Below are 13,999 nucleotides of genomic sequence, written 5' to 3' on the forward strand. Positions count from 1 at the left end.
GGTAAGCACATAAAGTAAAATATACAGGACTTGGTGCTATCTTTTCCCTTAAGAGCTTCTGTCAGGCTCTGGGCACATGCCCTGGAATGAATTTGATAAGCAAAGTATTTCCGTTTTGGCCCTTAAAGTCTTTTCACCCTTTCACTTTTTAGCTATCAAAGAAACAAAATTCTTCTTTAGACTTACAGCTTTTGGGAGTTAGGGGAAAAGAAGGAAACTGAAAAACCGTGTGCAGTTGGGGAACAGAGGGTGTGGGAGTCCCTTTACGTAGACCCAGGCTGGGACCCTCTGCCAGGGCACCGCCTCCTGAGGCCCTTGAGTGCACTGTCGGAATTCTAATAGTACTCACAAGTATGCAGGCTGTAGCACTGCTCAGAGAGATGCAGACAGCGAAAAATACATTCAGTGGTTTGGGAGGTAGGTGAGGGAAAACAAAAGCACTGATCAGCGTCACCTGTATGGAGAGAGAAGACGTCAGGCCCTAAGGAGCTGCAGGACAGGGCCAGCTTGAGCTAGGCAAGGCAATGCCACAGAATGCTTCATATTATAGAATCATATCAACCCCACGTGTGCGTTCGGTAACAGAGCGTTTGCAAATGTGTTTATTTCTACAATGCTTCCTTCTTTCCCAGCCTCTCCCTCACATGAAAGGAGACAAAACGTTAGCAGTCACATAAATGTCATTCCTAGGGTTGCTAACTACTGAAAGAGGGCTGACCATCCTACTCTTACCAAAAGCAAATGTAATCATAGTTGGCTTTGGTTATTAAGTTTATGAAAAAAACCGAAAGGGCCAGAGATGTAGCTCAGTGGCACCGCAGCTGCCCAGCAAGTGCAAGATCCTGAGTTTGATCCCCAGTACCAAAAAAAAAAAAATACTGAAAGATGGATTTGTAATACCCATCTCTGTTTCTACCACATGTAGCACCATGCCTGTTCTTTTTATTAAGAAGTAATGGAGGGCCAGGGATTTAGCTCAGTAGTTCCAGCACCTGCCTCACAAGTGCAAGGTCCTGAGTTCGACCTCTGGTACCCCCCAAAAAACCCAAAAAACAAGAAGTAATGGGGAAAAACCCCCACTAAAATTCATTCTCTTAACAAAATTAATGAAAATGTCCTCACCAGGCTGGGGAAAATATAGCTGTGTTTATATTGTGATAGCACTCAGCCATATTAAAAGTATGAAAAGTTACTATACACTGATCAAACCTCCTAAAAGGTGACCCCAAAAGGTAAAGTGTTAACAGAAAAGGAGAGTTACAGTAGGTTATCATAGAAGGGACTGATGGTAACCACTAACGTTTTTACAGATTTACTAGGGCAGGCAAACATGGCAACTTAGTTGCCTGACTTACACATATTCAACTGGGAAACTGGAGCGGGAATCAAAACAGCTGTTTCAGCTGCCAACTGCAGTGTTATAAGATCAAAACATTATGACTTTTTCTGAGCACTATAATAAAATTTCCAAAGCTGTAGTTAGGAGCTTAAGTGAGGTACAAAATTAAAGCTACTTACTAGAATCAATAAGCATGTGAAGCCGCCAACAACCAAATTGATGATTCGGTCCTGAAAGAGAAAGGAGTTTGTGATTGTGAGCTGTGCGGCTGGGACTCGGCACCTTGGGGTGACACAGTGCTGGGCACTGGATGGGGGAGAACAAAGGGAACAAGCCATGCTGCGCTCCTCTGAGCTCCCGCAGTGCAGACTCGGAGGGGTGCAGAGTCGGAAACAGGAGCAGGCTCTTAGACCACCAGGCCGATGAGGGAAGGTTTTCTGCAGGGACAGGTGATTCACCCTGCAGTGAGGAGGGCTGGTCAGAACCAGTACAGACTCGACACCAGCCTGGATGACAGAGTACTATGATGCATTTGGGCCTCCAGTAGAGATACAGTGTCCTTGTCTAATCTAAAAAAGGCACCTATGCAAAGGGACCACAACTGGCCGGGGAGCGACGCTCGTGAGGCTGAGATGGGCAGCCTGGGCTACGCAGCAGGGAGACCTTGTCCCACAAAGAAAGGACCTCAGGGTGCCAAGGCTGATGCGGTCTCTGAGACTGCCTAGCCAGCGATTTTCCAATTCACTCAACAGCAAGAGCCTTCAACTGGAAAGGTTTGATCGAGAGGCCTATTGTTCTACCTACTGTTCTTTTCATCCTGCACCCTAACCAATTCCCAGACTGTCTGCAAAGCTTCTGATCCAATCCTAATTTTACAGGCTAAGGTAAATGTAGGCCCAGTGTGGTTAAATCATTTGCCAAAACCCATAAAGCAAGTTAGAAGGAGCTCTAAACCAGGGATCTCTAAGGTTAATAATGGGTTAACAAAAGCTAGTTCCGAAACCGCGGAATAAGGTACGGTTTTTAAAGACTGGATTGGGAGCACATGGTTAAGGCCACTGAGGATACCATTTAGTCTCATTTCCATGAACTCAAAACAGTCCAGTGAACCAGCAGTCCTTACCGACTGTTTTGTTGGTGAAGGGCAGGACGTGGAATGTGAGCAGCCAGTAAACAGAACCTCAGGGTGGGAGGGTGGAGCAAGGGAACCCTCATTCCCAAATTATTTGCTTTTCACATAAGAACCCAAAGACCCTGAGTCCCACCAAGCGGGAAGAGTACAGAAAAACCAAGTCCTGGGGATGCTGATGAAACCAAGGAAATCCAACCCTCCAGACCACAGCCACTGGAACGCAAAGGTTAAGGACAAAGCAAACAACTCTTAACTACACCCACAGTACAAAAAGATCTTACCAGCACCACAGCACACAGCAATCTGAAATCAGAACCCTCTGTTAAAGACCCAAGGACAATTCAGCAATCCTTGTTACAATTTCCACTCGAGACAAATAAATGCAGACAGATGAGAATGTAACATAAAATGTGCATGTAAAGATAATATCCACAAGATTTCCCATTGCTTCTGCCTTGTGAAAAAGGCTCAACTACACTCTAATGCATTCTGAGATGGAAGAATTCCTGCTTGACCCTCAGCTCCGAGGACGTGCACAAGTTTACGAAGGTGCACACCGCACAGCAGCTCCGCCACAGCAGAACCAGTGAGAGGTTCGGGTGAGCTAGCCCAAAGGGCGCCACTGACTTCCAAACGACATGGCCAGCTGTCCAGCAGGATCAGAGCACCCAGAAAAGTAACAGTGAAACAACAGTAACTATGCCCACGCTTCCACATCCTCTTCTCAAACACGCTGAGATGGAATAGCAATGACTTTTACAGCTGGCAAAACGGCTCTGGGAGACTGAGAACTCGGCCAAGGTCTCATACACCAGAAAGTAATGAGAGAGAGCCAGCGTCTGGCCTGCTCACCTCCACAGAGAAAATCCCACTTGAACTCCTTTCAGGAAGAGCAATCCAGAAGCTACTGCTGGTATAGATGAAGATGACATCTCAAAAAGCCTATTTTAGAGCCTATTACGAATAAAGATTTACACACAGGTGGCTTTTTCCAAATTACTGACAACAGAAGCATAATCATTCTGATAAAAATACATAAGCTTTAAACTTGCCTGCCTGCCTTCTAGGTTAAGTTATTCTCTTTTTTTTGGTACCAGGGATCGAACTCAGGACCTTGTGCTTGCAAGGCAGGCGGTGGCACCACTAAGCTAAGTCCCCGGCCCTTTAGGTTAAGTTATTCTAATGCAGTGGGTTCCTCTAGGGCCCCACATTGAGACAAACTATTCCAGATATGGCAGAAGTGTTTCTCGGTAGTGTAAAGAGCTCACCTTGGGGTCGTCCAGTGTAGACATAACCATGACTCCAGATCACAGAGCAGTGAAGTGTGGGAGAGCGAAGGAAGACCTGCAGATCAGGGAAGGAGGAGAAGAGGGGTGGTTCGCAAAGAGGAGCCCCACAAAGACCCAGGGAAGAACGGAGTATTGCTGTTACCAAAGGGGTGGGCAAACGGAAACAGCTGGTGTGGGCACGTTCCAAGAGCTGAGAGGGAGGGCGCGGGCAAAGGGCACAAGGCAAGATCTCCCCGAGTCCAAAGGAATCTTATCGAGTCCAAAGGAATCTTATCGCTGTCTCCCTGAAATGAGGAAGGAGGGAAAGGTCACAGGCGCTCGTTTGTGCTAATATATGCTAATATGTGTGAATGGTTACCTGTGGCACAAATAAGAAATGTATCATCTCCATTTACTGCTGGGTAACTGGGTTCAGTGAAACCCCCGGATTTGCCACAGCCATCCAGCCAGGGAATGGTAAAAGACTCCTATCCAATACTCGGTGCAAATGCAAGTGGCGTGAGCAGTTTGAAAGGTCTAAGAGCTCTCACACTGATACTATGGACCTTGAAATTAGTCAGGAGATCAAGGTTACCTCATTCTGCCACTGGCCAGCCATGTGACCTGGAACTGGTTCTTTAACCCAAATGAGTCTGTCAAATGAGAAGACTGGGCTAAATGACACCTAGTACTTTCCTGTTCTAACAATTTACAGGTCTGAATCACCAGCTTCAGTCTGCACTGGGGCTAGAAAAGAATTCCTCCTCTAATGCCTGAAAAGCAGGGAAGCCCCATCTTGCCGGGTCAGCCACTGGCCAGTATCCTGATACAAGACAGAGAACCCCGAACTCAGAAGCTCAGGCAGTAATGAGCGTGAGGAAACATGCAGTCGCATCCCAAATATCCAAAGCCAGCTCTCAAGGACAACCCAGCTCTATAGCATTTAGAATGCTAACAAATCGCTGTGTCTATGACAGTTTCCAAAATGGATTTGAAGGCCTTGTGCTAAATATAATAAACCTCGTCCACTTAAGCAACAATGAAAAGGTGAAATTTCTGAAGTTTTGGAGAATGTACAAAGAGAATTTACAAGGAGCCCAGCATGCTGGTGCACACCTGGAATCGTAGCTACTCGTGGGGCTAGGGCGGAAGGATCAAAGTTCAGGGACTATCTTGGCAATCTGCATGCAGCCTGTCTCATAATAAAAAATGAACAAAGCAAAAGGTATGGTGATATAGCTCAGAACCCCCTGGATTCAATCCCCAGTACCACCCTACACCCTACACACACACACACACACACACACACACACACACACACACACACCCTCGAGGAATGTTCTGATTTAAACTGAATTTAGTACAGTAATCCTTCTGGTCTGGTTTTGTTTCAGTGGTTTCATTTACCTGTGGTCAACAGTGGCCCAAATTATTAGATGGGAAATCCCCCCATAAGCAATTCTTAAGTTTTAAATTGCACGCTATTCTGAGCAGCATGACAGAATCTCATGCTATGCAGCACTGTCCTGCCCAGTACATGGGCTCATCCCTTTGTCCAGCACACCCACGCTTAATTAACGTCCTCCCCAGCAGCCAGTCCCTCGGTAACCACACTGGTTATCAGACCGATTGTTGTGGTACTGCATTACTCCTGTTCAACTCTTAGTTTATTTAACAGTGGCCCCAAAGCCCAGCAGTGGTGATTCAGATGTGCAATTCAGATGTGCCAAAGAAAAGCCATAAAGTACTTTCTTTCAATAAAATGGAGAAAGTTCTCAAGAACAGACAACTGTGTGCCAAGGCTGCTAAATCTATAGTTAGAACAAATCTTCTATCTGGGAATTTGTAGAAAAGAATAGAAATTTGGGCTAGTCTCACTCCTGCACCTGAAACAGCAAGTTACAGCGAAATGCCTGGTAAGTGCCTAGACAAGCTGGAACTGCAGGACTCGCTACTATGTGTGACTCTAGACCTCTCCGGTACAAAGGGGGACATGGGGCTAAGATTCCTGAGAGCCCAGTGGGATACACGATGGGATTGTAAGTCTTCAGTAACAACAATAATCATGCTGGATCACTAGATGAGGGAACTTTCTCCTGGCTTTGAAAAGACTGTGTTGCACGAGTCTGTATAAATGGAAAATACAGTCATTTCTTATGTTGGCCCATAAGAGAAGCTGAAGATGTAAGGTCATAATTCCTGAGAGTGCTTTGGGAAGCGGGTGGGGGTGACTGTCACTCCTTCAGAGCTCAGCACAAGCATCGCCTCCAGCAGAAACCCTTTCTGGACCCCATTCAGGCACCTGCCCTCAAGGTGAGCTACTCCTGGGCCAGAGCCCTTAGAGGTCACCTCACCCAGACCTGACACTTGCCACACCACCTCGTATCCTCCACGAGGACCAGCAGCCCCCAGTGGGAAGAGTCTCATTTTCCTTCCTACACTAGGCTCTGTCGCACTCTAAGGATGTTGGTTACACAAAAGAATCCTGAAGCAGGCGGCCCAATTTTCCTTAGAGTGTCCCTCACTAGCACAGCCTGTCACCGCAGGGCATGGTCTTGCTGCTGTAGCACAGGCAGCAACGGCACTGCCGAAGCCACCACCTGGTCCTGTAACCCACGGGTCCTGCTCTGGCCAGGCGGAGACCCAGCATCGTCCAGCTGCCTCCCAGACAAGGCTGCTGCTTCGGAGGAGATACCAACCGTGAGCCACGGGAAGCCTGAGGGCCAGGTCTTCCTCCCCTGAGCTCAAGGCTGTCACTAGGGCAGCACCAGGCAGTGACTTCCAGGCACCGCAGCTCTGAGGTCCGGCAGAGGGACTGGTCCCTCAGCAGGGCCCCTCAGCACTCCCAGGAGGAGCAAAGCCCGGGCCAGACAAGGCATGAGCATGTCCTCTCCCACACAGAGGGAGACGGAGGGCTCCCCGTGGTGTGATTAAGCTTCCTGGAGGGGAGGCTGGGAGGTCGAGCGAGCAGGGCCAGCCTGAGAGCCACGTCCGCCATGGGCCCTGTGTTAGGTGTGTGTGCCCGCCCGGCAGCCTCGTGCCCGCGCCTCCCTCCCCAGGCACCTCAACTGCTTAGCGTCTGGGTGCCAGGTGCCCCTGCTTTCCTCCTGCCTCTCCGCCCCAACCTGCTCTGCACCACCCATCCATCTGGGACCCTAAAGCTCCTGACGAAGCCATCAGCGTCTCTGAGCACAGGCTCAGTGTCCTGGATGGGTGCAGAGCTAGGCCTTCACTTCTGTAGGGAATGGAGAAGCATGCCATCACCGACCGGCTCTGCTCTAGTGCACTCCCACCCGCCAGCCACAGGTGAACCCAGCATGGAAACCGGAGCCCAGTGGAGAGCCAGAGCCACTGACAGCTGCCCGCAGAGCCAGCTGGCCCCACACCGGGGCCCCACAGGCTGGCCCAGGGCACATTCAGTGCTCCACTTCCGTCTCCTGAACACCGCCGCTACTTCCCTCCCAAAGGGGACAGAAACAGAAAACTGAAGGCCCAAAGGGCTCCTGGCTGAGACCCTCGGGCACATCCTACAATTCTGCCTCCAAAGCTTTGCATTTCTCAAACTTACGGTTTCTGATTCCATAAGCTACAGGCTGGTTCTTACAAGTGGCTGCTTTTGTTCCTGCATGTCGGCAGGGAGCCTCCAGGCCCCAGAAGCTCTAGGCCTGGCCAGGTGAGGAGCTGAAGACAAGTCCTCTGCAGATACCCACACCAAGGGGACTCGAACCCTGTGAGGAACCCAGGCCCTGCCATGGGGTTAACGTGGTTCCTTCCCTCGCAAGGCCCTTCCTCAGAGGCAACCAGGGACAACAGCCAGAGCGTGGAAAGTGAGGTCCCTCGCCTCACCAGCTGGCACAGGGCACAGTGAGCTCTGCCATGGGAACGACAGCAGCTCGAGGCTCCCGAGAGACAGTACCCCGGGGACGGTGCGATGTTGGGAGCAATGCTACATAATTCTAGGGGAAAATCCTTTGAGTAGGCCTAGTTCTCCGGCTTACAGCCCAGCTAGGACATTCCAGACATAATTGCATTTTGGCCGCTGCTGGTCACAACTGAGACCTCAGTGATCCCCGGAGGCTGTAATCTCCAGGACAAGACCACACCTGCGGGAGACGCCAGGGAGGAACCAAATCTTCATCTGCATAGTTCCTGGGAGGAACCAAATCTTCATCTGCATAGTTCCTCATTGTTCTTAGATTTCCGCTGCCCCCAGTCTTTTTACACCTTGTTTATCCCAATGTGAAGTACTGAACTCTGCATTTCACTTGTTATATCTCTTTCCCCAAGTAGTGAATAAAAGGTGTGGTAAGCTGGGGGCTTTGTCTTTGCCGCCCAGAGCAGCACTGATCAGACCCAAAGCTCAGCTTCTTCTCAGTCTCATTTTTCTACCTTTCCTGTAATTCGCCGTGTGCTGCCGTGGCTTGCAGGAGACTAGGACTCACTGCAGAGGTTCTGGTAACGTCCCCTTCCCCTGTCCCCTACAGTGCGGGAGCAGGGCGCACCCCGAAGCCCCTCCACTGCAAGCACCCCTCTTCTCTGCCAGAGCCATCCGTCCTCCCGCACAGGCCCACATTCTGAAGCGTTTCTCTCTGGGTTGTGAGCGTGCATATCCTTCTCCCAGACTCATCTGACTACGCACAGACCTGAAATGCAGTGTGTGTGGAAGGCGGAGCACAGTGGCGAGGGGAGTCAGCCCATGCCCCAGGGCCCAAGCAAGCATGCTGACCCTGAGCAGTCGGAGCTGCATTTCTTTTTTGGTACTGGGGGTTGAACCCAAGACCTTGCGTTTGCCAGGCAAGCAGGTGGCACTAAGCTAAACCCCGCCCCCATAGTTTTAATTTCCAGACAGGGTCTTGGCAAGTTGCCCAGGTAGAACTCAGCCTCTGCAGGTGTGCGCCACCATGCCTGGCTTCACTCCATTTTCAGGCCTTGTTTCCATGTTTGTGCGGTGAACTGACATGCAGGGTTAGGGTCAGGGGTAAGAGATAAGACATACACGAAGCCCCTACAACGGGGCAGGGTTTTTACTGACTGGTACCCAGTAGCTAATAGGGAGTTCGTCTCGTCCTGTTTCCACCACACCTGTGGGAACTCCAACAGCGACATATTAGGCTCCACAGAGCTGAAAGGGCAGGCACTGAGCTACGTCCCCAGCCCAAGGCGGGGCCCTGGAAAGGCGACTGGGTCACATGCCAGTGGATTCCCCCACAGTGAGTGCACAGCGCACTATGAGGCTGGCTTGGCCCAGGATGAGGAGGCCACCACTGGCAGGGAGCCCTGCAGGGTGTTTCTCTGGCTGCCATCTGCCTGGGCCGCGGCCACCCTGAGGTGGGCAGTTTCCCTCCGCCGTGATGCTCCTGCCTCTGCCACCAGGAGCCAAAATAGCCCTTTTTCCTTCTACACTGCATCTGTCGGTACTTCGTCCAGTGGCCACTGTGTCTAGACACCGCCTGGAGACTGGCCATAAGGAAAAGCGACTCAAGCCAGTGGACCAGCCAAGGCCCACAGAGTGGCAAACATCAACCGTCCTAGGCTGCCAGCTTCTGAGGGCCAGGCCCCTGCAGTTCCCCCGCGCACTCGGTGCTGCCCTCCAGGCTGCACCCAGCTCACAGGAAGGAGAGGCGGGGACAGCTTTAACTGCATGAGCGCTCACTTCAGACACAGCTTCCTGTTTTGACAGCCAGGACACCTGGGCTTCCAAACCCTAGCTGAGCCTCCGCGGCTTCAGAAGGTCCCGAAAATGCAGGCTAGCTTTGGGGATGCTAAATCCTCGCTTCCCTTAAGCCTGACGTACATAAACATCACAGACCAGCAGGGCCCACAGGATGACACTGCTCCTCCGCTGGGCCACACGGGCCACACGCCGGGGCTGCAGGCAGGAGCGTGGACAGGGGCCGGCCTGGGCGGGATGGGAGGCTCTGGCGAAGAGCACAGCGCAGGGAGGAGCTGGAGCTGCACGGGCAGGCTCAGCCCACACCTGCGCAGCCGCAGCCGCAGCCGCAGCCAGCCCTGTGCACAGGCTGGAGGAGAGGAAGTCCTGGAACCTGCGGACCCACTTCTCCAGCGTAGGACCCCAGACGTGGCCGGCGGGCTGAGGAGGAGGAGAGCCCCACCCCCCCACCCCAGCCGGGGCCACGCGCCGACCTCAAGGAGGCAAGCGCTGGGTCAGAGGGTCCTGAGCCTGAGGCCTGCTCTGGGGGCCACAGCTGTTCCTGACTGAGCGGCACGGACCAGGGCCGCAGGGCACGAAGGGACCTAGCTTCTCACCACTGCTGTTTGCTTGCTTACTACCACGGCAGGGCGCGGGACAGCTCTGACTCGAGGCCCGCGCTGGCCCATCCACCTTCCTGCCTTCTCCCTGTCTGCTGGAACACTCCAGCCACATGCAGGTGCGCAGTCACTCCTCACACTCACAGCCCAAAAGGAACGACAGGACAGGAGCCACCACACGCGGCCCGGGTGCGTGGCCACTTACTCTGTGGGCCACGGGCACGAGCAGAGCAGGAGGGCTAGAAACCGGTCTCCGCGGGGCCCCACCTCACGGCACCTGCGTCCCCTTCCTGCAGAAAGTGATTCAGATGAGCAACAGCGCAAGGCCAACTCACAGCTCTGAGAACTCGATGCCCTCCTCACACAGGTGTGGGAGACGCCCGCAGCCGAAGCTGTGGGGACAGGGTGTGGAGAGACACCTCCGGGTGGGAGCCCCACTGGAGAGGGTGGAGGAGCAGGGCCGGCCCAAGCCACATTTCCCCAGAGGCTTCTGGAGGAGCTGTGCAGCCCGAGCTCCAGGGACGGACACCAGCGAGGGGGAAGCAGCACTCACACCCTACCAAGGCAGCCACAGTGAAGCGAAGCAGCTGCCCACGTGGCGGCCTGGAGAAGCCGCACAGCACAGCAAAGCCTCCTCAGGCACCTGTCGCCATCCCCACCCCACTCAGCTGCACAGGGCACTGTGGGCAGCGGCGCTCAGCACCAGCCCCAGGCCTACGGAGACCCAAGCGCGGCTGATGCAAACTACAGTGGGCACCATGCTGTGCAAAGGCTTGCACCAAAAAAGTAAAGATATCTCAACCTCATATTGAAATGTTACAGTCCTATGACAAATGCATGCAGTTTAATGAAGCTACTAGAATTAATTTCAGCCGTTTCTTTGTGTTTCACCAAGGCTACTAAAAAACTCTAAGTTACATATACAGCTCCTATTATACTTCTATCAGGTAATGCTAGTTTAGAAAATGCTAACAGCCTGGGCTTAGAAACTTCAAATATTTCTTATTATCTTGGTTTTAATACTATATTTGTTTTTCATCTGAAAGAAGTGTTCCACCTGGGGAGTGCCCCGAACTGGGAAATGGTCTCACCAGCAGGAGAGCACCGGGCACCCCGACCGGGACCCCGACTTCATCCCAACAGCACCAAGGGACCGGAGAGGTTTCCTGCCAGGGACGAATGCCGCACCTTTTTGTCGCAAGTCCCTAGACGGTTTCCTCAGTCTGTGTCACTGACCCGAGCTCACGCTGGAGCGGGAGTCCCCACATACGGGACCACAGGGCCGGAGGGCGAACCGCACCTCCGCCACTAGGCCGCCCTTGGCACAGGGCCGCAGCAAAACCCTCAGCCCACTTCCCGAGAGGGCGGGGAAGCGATTTCCGAGAAGCGTTGGCCCAGGCGCGGAAATCAGTTACTCTTTAACCCGATGCCCACTCACAGAGCGCTGGGGAAATGTCACCAGAGAACCGGGCTGTGACCCCAAAAGTACCCTCCCGCCGGCGCCGTTCGCTCAGCTCTCCAACAGGAATAACGCGAGGAGACGCTGCTCTCGAATTCCTCTGCTCTCAGGGCTGCGGTGCCCTCTGCCCCAAAGTCAGGGGCTGCGCCTAAAACTTAGAGCTGCCGATGTAAAGCAAATACAACTTTTAAAAGCTCGGAGTCTGCACTGTGACGGGAACTCCCTTTCTGTTTACTCCACAGACGTTCACTCCCACAGGCTTCCAGGTCCAGGGCTACTGTGTCGAGTTTCCGGGCATCAGAAGGAGCAAGCTGCGGACACCCACGCCCTCGGGCCACTGCGGGTGTCTCGGGGTCCCCGAGAGCCCCAGCCCTGTAAGCGTCACTCTCCCTGCCCACTGGGACCCCACTCCTGTGCCCGGGGTCCCTTTCCTTCCCCATCTATGGAATTTCTCCAAGCCCAGTGACCTGCCAGCCTCTCAGAGCGCGGAACCGGGCATAATCCGGAAAGACCTGGGGTTATATAATATATACGGTATGCACTCCACTTCTTCCTGAGTAGCAGAGCCCGCTACCGGCATGCCCGAGGCCGCCTAGGTACTGCGCATTTGAACTGACAGGCGTGCAAAGGCAGGGACCCATGTGGGTTCGCAAAGTTCTGGGCAGAGTTCCGAGTGGATCGCCGGCCGGAGGGGCCCGGGTCCCGGCGCCGCTCGGGTCTGCTGGTGCTGGGGGTCCGGACTCGGGGCTGGATGCAGGGTTACCGCGTCCGGTCGCAGGGGCCCCGGTGGGGAAGCCGGAGTGGGCGCCCCGCCTCCCCCCTGGGCCACGGGCCGGGTGGGACGCGGACCAACTTCCTCGGTCCGCCGGCCGGAACGGCGCCTCAGGGCCCAGCCGGGACCGCCCGCCAGGCCCGCGGGCCCCCTCGTAACGGACCCGGACCCGCGCAGGCCCGGCCCGGTCCAGCCCGCTCACCCGCGCCGAGGTCTCCCCGAACAGCGGCCTGTGGTCCGGCGCGCTCGTGCCGTAGGTCCGCGCCGAGAAGCCCTCCATGCCGGGCCGCGCTCGGGCCTCCTCGCGGTCCCGGCCGCGTCACCGCACAAGCCCCATCCGCCGCCGTGGCCGCAATCCCGCCGCGCACTCGCAGCCAAGGTCCTCCGCGCGCCGGCCCCGCCCACAAGGCTCTCGAGGCCCCGCCCGCCCACGCCCCGCCCACTCAGCTCTCGAGGCCCCCGCCCGCCCACAGCTCGCCCACAATGGTCCCGAGCCCCGCCCCTGACCGCTCGTGGCCACGCCCCCCCTGCGCGCCCCCGCGCGGGTGCTCTCCACAGCCTGCAGGGTGACAGCCCCGGCCCTGCAGCGCGGCGCCCCGCCGTGGAGCAGCAGGCGGGGCGGCTGGGAACGCGGCCCCACGGGGCACGGCCACCCGGGAGCGTCCCGAGGCGGGGTCCACACGGGCGGGCGCCTCTGCTCCTGAGGAGGCTTCTCGCTTCTACAAGCTCAGGGCGCGCAGTCGGGGCCGTGCGGCGCTCGCTCCCGAGGACTGAGCGGGAAAAGTGCTTTCAAGCCCGGGCTCTGGGCGTGCGCAGCCCACGCCAGGGCGAGGATCGGTGCGCGGGTGAAACGCAGGCAGCCACGAGTCGGGGCAGTGATCCGTCCCGCACTGGGATCGACCCGCGGCGATAACCCCGAGCCTTTTTACTTTTTATCTCTGAGACAGGGTCCCACCAAGAGGCCGAACTGCCCATCCTCCTGCCCCCGCTCCCCGGAGCGCTGGGTTACCGGGTGCACCACCACGCCGGCCGCTGCTGGCAATTTAAACACTGGAGAGCGTTTTTTCCAGCTGAAAGGGAAGTTCAGCTCTCGCAGGTGGGTACCCAGCCTTGCCCCCGGCGGCCCAGCTCTGTGTGGACCCGCGAGGCCGCCCCACGCCCGCGCGTCCTCGCTCGGCCCGCCTCACAGCAGACTGCGCCCGCCTGCCTCGGCCTCCCCACAGAGCCCCGGCTCGGCGTTCCGCCTCTCGCCCAACACAGGACCTGCGGTCTCCCGCAGGGTCGCGACTCGCGGGTCAGCCCTGAGGCCGGCGTGGAAGCTCGGTCACAGCCGCCCGCGAGCAGCTTCCCCACCCCAAGTTCTGAGTCCGTTCAGCGCGGACGCCGGGCGCTCGGTCGCGCGTGGGCGGAAGGCCTCCGACCGAGGGGCGCCCCCCCACGTCCCGCCTCTCCTCTCCTCCGGACAGCAGCTCCCGCGCCCGCCCTGCGCAGCCGCGGTGCAGGAGCAGAGCCCTGCGGCCCCACGGAGCGTCCCCCGCCAGCCGGCCCTGGGCACCGAGGGGTGAGCCGGGGTCAGGACTGCGGGGCCGGCCCGGGTAGGGGGCGGGCGCCTGCCGGACTCCTCGGCCGAGGCTGGAAGCACGCGGCGAGACTCCGCCCCGGGCACCAACACAGACCGAAGCCACCGAGGGCAGGTCGAAAGGAAAGCGAACGCTAGGGCTCCGAGGGAAAGGCCGTTCGGTGCCCGTTCCTCGGCGTT

The 13,999-nt window shown here is 55.8% G+C and overlaps 1 protein-coding gene across 5 annotated transcripts in view; it reads right to left on the bottom strand.

Moving 5' to 3' along the window:
* Positions 1-12,637, bottom strand: part of Tmem243 (transmembrane protein 243) — a 46,481-nt gene extending 33,844 nt beyond the window's left edge. Inside the window, exons 1-4 of one of the 5 annotated variants that reach the window (XM_087206768.1) lie at positions 12,443-12,637; positions 3,740-3,815; positions 1,519-1,569; positions 350-454 (exon numbers count right to left, since the gene is read on the bottom strand). In XM_087206768.1, the coding sequence (XP_087062894.1) occupies positions 350-454; positions 1,519-1,569; positions 3,740-3,815; positions 12,443-12,520 (310 nt within the window). In that variant the 5' untranslated portion in view covers positions 12,521-12,637. The remainder of the gene's footprint in view (positions 1-349; positions 455-1,518; positions 1,570-3,739; positions 3,816-12,442) is intronic. The other 4 variants (XM_013070359.3, XM_087206770.1, XM_087206769.1 and 1 more) reach the window with 4 other exon arrangements.
* Between the last annotated feature and the right edge of the window lie 1,362 nt (positions 12,638-13,999).

This window comes from Heterocephalus glaber, unplaced genomic scaffold, assembly GCF_053883595.1.
Source record: "Heterocephalus glaber isolate CG9 unplaced genomic scaffold, H.glaber_assembly_v1.0 deba00000678, whole genome shotgun sequence".
In the NCBI taxonomy this organism is placed as follows: Eukaryota; Metazoa; Chordata; class Mammalia; order Rodentia; family Bathyergidae; genus Heterocephalus; species Heterocephalus glaber.